Source organism: Cetorhinus maximus, unplaced genomic scaffold, assembly GCF_964194155.1.
Source record: "Cetorhinus maximus unplaced genomic scaffold, sCetMax3.hap1.1 HAP1_SCAFFOLD_3601, whole genome shotgun sequence".
In the NCBI taxonomy this organism is placed as follows: domain Eukaryota; kingdom Metazoa; phylum Chordata; class Chondrichthyes; order Lamniformes; family Cetorhinidae; genus Cetorhinus; species Cetorhinus maximus.
Genome location: NW_027599508.1, coordinates 14,953 through 20,000, shown reverse-complemented (window position 1 = coordinate 20,000; position 5,048 = coordinate 14,953). Strand labels below are relative to the sequence as shown.

General features: G+C 54.5%; 1 protein-coding gene across 1 annotated transcript; it reads left to right on the top strand.

The window, feature by feature from the left end:
- Positions 1 to 479: 479 nt before the first annotated feature.
- LOC144678101 (tumor necrosis factor receptor superfamily member 12A-like) lies at positions 480 to 4,454 on the top strand. The gene is made up of 3 exons (XM_078538011.1): positions 480 to 900; positions 2,014 to 2,148; positions 3,078 to 4,454. The coding sequence occupies exons 1-3, from the start codon at positions 771 to 773 to the stop codon at positions 3,128 to 3,130; spliced, it is 318 nt and encodes a 105-aa protein (XP_078394137.1). The 5' UTR covers positions 480 to 770; the 3' UTR covers positions 3,131 to 4,454.
- Positions 4,455 to 5,048: the final 594 nt, after the last annotated feature.

The following is a 5,048-nucleotide window of genomic DNA, read 5'->3' as shown; positions in this document are numbered from 1 at the left end:
AGAGAGAGAGAGAGAGAGAGAGACAAACAGTGACAGAGAGAGAGAGAGAGAGACAGTGACAGTGAGAGAGAGAGAGAGAAAGAGACAGTGACAGAGAGAGCGGGAGAGACAGAGAAACAGAGAGAGAGAGAGAGAGACAGAAGCAGAGAGATAGAGATGGAGGGCAAGAGAGAGAGAGAGAGACAGACAGAGAGAGAGAGAGATGGACAAACAGAGAGAGAGAGAGAGACAGAGAGAGAGACAGAGAGAGAGAGAGAGAGACAGAGAGAGAGAGAGAGAGACAGACAGAGAGAGAGATAGATGGACAACCAGAGAGAGAGACAGAGAGAGAGAGAGTGACTGGAGAGAGGGGTTGAATCTGTGGGAGGAGGTAAGTGAATGAGTGAGGTGCAGAGGGAAAGGGGTGAATCGATCAGGGAGCCAGTGCAGGGACAAGAAGGATTCCCCATGCAGGAGCGGCTGATCGACCGTGAGGGGGTGTTTCCCCTTGAGTTATTCCGATGATTCGGCCTTATTCACTGCACCGGACACAAGGGAAGCTATCGCTCTGAGGGGACCTGAGTACACACCCTGTGGGTTCACTCAGGAAGACTAGGCACAGTGCTACATCGGTGGAAGACATGCAGAGATGAGACCATGTGCTCCGCTTAGAGCTACAAATGAAACCGAGACTGGATGACGTGACACACTTCCGTTCCAGTGATGCCCCGCTCAGATCCCCAGGTTGAAAATGATGCCGTTTCTAACTGTCCTGTGTTTGATCTGCAGTTATGGGCTGTCCTCCTGGTTACGTGTGGAACTTGGACCTCGACAAGTGTCTGGATTGTGGAATCTGCAACATCTTCCCACTGACCCCTTCCTGCAACCTCTGCAGCTCCGTGAAGGCACGTCCGGGAGCAGGTAGGTCAAGAGTCAGTGCTGAGGGAGCACCGCGCTGTCGGAGGGTCAGTACTGAGGGAGAGTCGCATTGTCGGAGGGTCAGTGCTGAGGGAGAGTCGCACTGTGGGAGGGTCAGTGCTGAGGGAGAGCCGCACTGTCGCAGGGTCAGTACTGAGGGAGAGCCGCACTGTCGGAGGGTCAGTACTGAGGGAGTGCCGCACTGTGGGAGGGTCAGTGCTGAGGGAGAGCCGCACTGTGGGAGGGTCAGTGCTGAGGGAGTGCCGCGCTGTCAGAGGGTCAGTACTGAGGGAGCGCCGCACTGTCGGAGGGTCAGTACTGAGGGAGCGCCGCACTGTCGGAGGGTCAGTGCTGAGGGAGAGCCGCACTGTCGGAGGGTCAGTACTGAGGGAGCGCCGCACTGTCGGAGGATCAGTACTGAGGGAGAGCCGCACTGTCGGAGGGTCAGTAATGAGGGAGCGCCGCACTGTCGGAGGGTCAGTGCTGAGGGAGCGCCGCACTGTCGGAGGGTCAGTGCTGAGGGATTGCCGCACTGTCGGAGGGTCAGTACTGAGGGAGCACTGCACTGTCGGAGGGTCAGTGCTGAGGGAGAGCCGCACTGTCGGAGGGTCAGTACTGAGGGAGAGCCGCACTGTCGGAGGGTCAGTACTGAGGGAGAGCCGCACTGTCGGAGGGTCAGTACTGAGGGAGCACTGCACTGTCGGAGGGTCAGTGCTGAGGGAGCGCCGCACTGTCGGAGGGTCAGTACTGAGGGAGCACTGCACTGTCGGAGGGTCAGTGCTGAGGGAGAGCCGCACTGTCGGAGGGCAGATTTAACTCCCCAAAGGGCATCCAAGGCACTTTGAGACAAATTGGAAAGGGGCGTTTACAATTCCGGGTTTTGTTCACTGAATTTATATAGCACCAGCAGCCGGGCTGGGATTCGAACTGGGTGACCCCTGGAAAGTTGGCCTGGGACTCGGGGTCACTCCCCTGACAGGTCCCGGGCGTTAGGGCCTCGAGGGAGTTTAAACCGTCCGGATCCGACATCAGAGCAGCTTGTGGCTGCTTGACCGATGTAGCCGTCGTTGCCCTCAGTCCCTCCCCCCCTAACGCTCTGTCCACCCTCTCTCCCAGCAGACAAAACATCGGAGCCCCTGACCCTGCGGAACCTGCTCCTCACCATCCTGGGCGTCACGGGGGCCCTGGTAATCCTCTGCATCGCACTGGGAATCATCCTCAGGAAAAGTCGGAGAAAGACCACCTTCTCCAGTAAGTGACCGCGCGCTCACCGTCAAACACTCCCAGGACAGGTACAGCACGGGGTTAGATACAGAGTAAAGCTCCCTCTAGACTGTCCCCATCAAACACTCCCAGGACAGGTACAGCACGGGGTTAGATACAGAGTAAAGCTCCCTCTAGACTGTCCCCATCAAACACTCCCAGGACAGGTACAGCACGGGGTTAGATACAGAGTAAAGCTCCCGCTACACCGTCCCCATCAAACACTCCCAGGACAGGTACAGCACGGGGTTAGATACAGAGTAAAGCTCCCTCTACACTGTCCCCATCAAACACTCCCAGGACAGGTACAGCACGGAGTTAGATACAGAGTAAAGCTCCCTCTACAACGTCCCCATCAAACACTCCCAGGACAGGTACAGCACGGGGATAGATACAGAGTAAAACTCCCTCTACACTGTCCCCATCAAACATTCCCAGGACAGATACAGCACGGGGTTAGATACAGAGTAAAGCTCCCTCTACAACGTCCCCATCAAACACTCCCAGGACAGGTACAGCACTGGGTTAGATACAGAGTAAAGCTCCCTCTACACCATCCCCATCAAACACTCCCAGGACAGGTACAGCACGGGGTTAGATACAGAGTAAAGCTCCCTCTACACCATCCCCATCAAACACTCCCAGGACAGGTACAGCACGGGGTTAGATACAGAGTAAAGCTCCCTCTACACTGTCCCCATCAAACACTCCCAGGACAGGTACAGCACGGGGTTAGATACAGAGTAAAGCTTCCTCTACACCGTCCCCATCAAACACTCCCAGGACAGGTACAGCACGGGGGTTTGGATATTCTCACATTCGGTCCCACACTAGGGGGGTGAGTGAAATGTGCCGTTCGCTGTAGCAGGTAACGGATTGAAACCTGATGGTCTGTGTTTATTCTTGTCTCCGTTCAGAACCGATTGAAGAGACCGGGGACAGTCTGTCCCCAGGCTCCCTCCTCTTGTGACGTTGGGTAGCTGCCCCCGGTCATCCGGTCGCTCTGAGGAGGGTGAAGGAAGGAGCGTGTTCGAGCTGTGCACTGGTCAGTGACGCTGAGGAGGCTGCCTCATGGCCGTTGGAAACGCTGCAGCGCAGACAGCTCTCGCAGCAGGGCCGGGATCATCACCCACACCGCTCGCCGAATAAGCTCTGGAGCTTATCAGTTCTTAATGAGGCTCGCTCTCCCTTCCTCGGTCTGTCTACAAGTACATTGCCTCCCTTACTCCCGTAATAAATTATTCTCTCTCTTTCTCTCCCTCCCTCTCACTCTATCCCCTGCTCTCTCCCTCAATCTCTCTGTCTCTCTCTCTCTCACTGTCTCTCTCTGTCTCTGACTCTCGGTCTCATTACATCTGTGACCCCTCTCTCTCAGAGAGATATCTGTACACTGACTGGTGTCTCTCAGTCCCTCTCTCTCTCAGGGAGATATCTGTACACTGACTGGTGTCTCTCAGTCCCTCTCTCACTCTCAGGGGGATATCTGTACACTGACTGGTGTCTCTCAGTCCCCTCTCTCTCATGGAAATATCTGTACACTGACTGGTGTCTCTCAGTCCCTCTCTCTCTCAGGGAGATATCTGTACACTGACTGGTGTCTCTCAGTCCCTCTCTCACTCTCAGGGGGATATCTGTACACTGACTGGTGTCTCTCAGTCCCCTCTCTCTCAGGGAGATATCTGTACACTGACTGGTGACTCTCAGTCTCTCTCTCACAGGGAGATATCTGTACACTGACTGGTGACTCTCAGTCCCCTCTCTCTCAGGGAGATATCTGTACACTGACTGGTGTCTCTCAGACCCTCTCTCTCAGGGAGATATCTGTACACTGACTGGTGTCTCTCAGTCCCCTCTCTGTCTCTCAGGGAGATATCTGTACACTGACTGATGTCTCTCAGTCCCCTCTCTCAGGGAGATATCTGTACACTGACTGGTGTCTCTCAGTCCCCTCTCTGTCTCTCAGGGAGATATCTGTACACTGACTGGTGTCTCTCAGTCCCCTCTCTCTCAGGGAGATATCTGTACACTGACTGGTGTCTCTCAGTCCCCTCTCTCTCTCAGGGAGATATCTGTACACTGACTGGTGTCTCTCAGTCCCTCTCTCTCAGGGAGATATCTGTACAATGCTCTGTAAATACTTGTATCAACACTTTTTCTCCGAGTGACAGCAGCGATGCCCATCGTTGATGTACATATCTCAGGAAAATGAAGACTGTTGTCTGTGCGAACTTTGTATAAACAATATTTAAACTGCTCTCGATTTATTTGAATAAATATCGCTCCTTATAAATCTCCTGCAAATGGTCAGTTTTAAAAAAATCATTTTGTACGTCCATTTTGCTGTGACTGTGTCCGGGGCTCAATACCAGCACTAGGCCAAGGATGAAGCCTGGGTGTTTCCTGGTCTGTTTGCGCCTGAGTGGCTCAGGGACAGAATCGAAGGCCCAGAACCTTATCCAAACTGGCGTCGCCCACGAAAGGAAGGAGTTTATCTTCCTCAGGCTCAACTCCCGCTGATGTTTACCGCAATTTGAGAATTTCAGAATGGCTTTTTCATTATTCGTTCACAGGATGTTGGCGTCTCTTGCCTGGGCCCAGCATTTATTGCCCGTCCCCCTAATTGTCCCTTGAGAAGGTGGTGGGTGGGCTGGCTTGTGGACCCGCTGCAGTCCCCGTGTGGTGTAGGTACACCCACGGCGCTGTTAGGGAGGGAGTTCCAGGGTTTGGACCCCAGCGACAGTGAAGGAACGGCCGATGTATTTCCAAGTCGGGATGGGTGAGGGGCTCGGAGGGGGAACTTCCAGGTGGTTGGTTTTCCCCGTGTGTCTGCTGCCCCTCGTCCTTCTAGATGGTGGAGGTTGTGGGTTTGGGCGGCGCTGTCGAAGGAG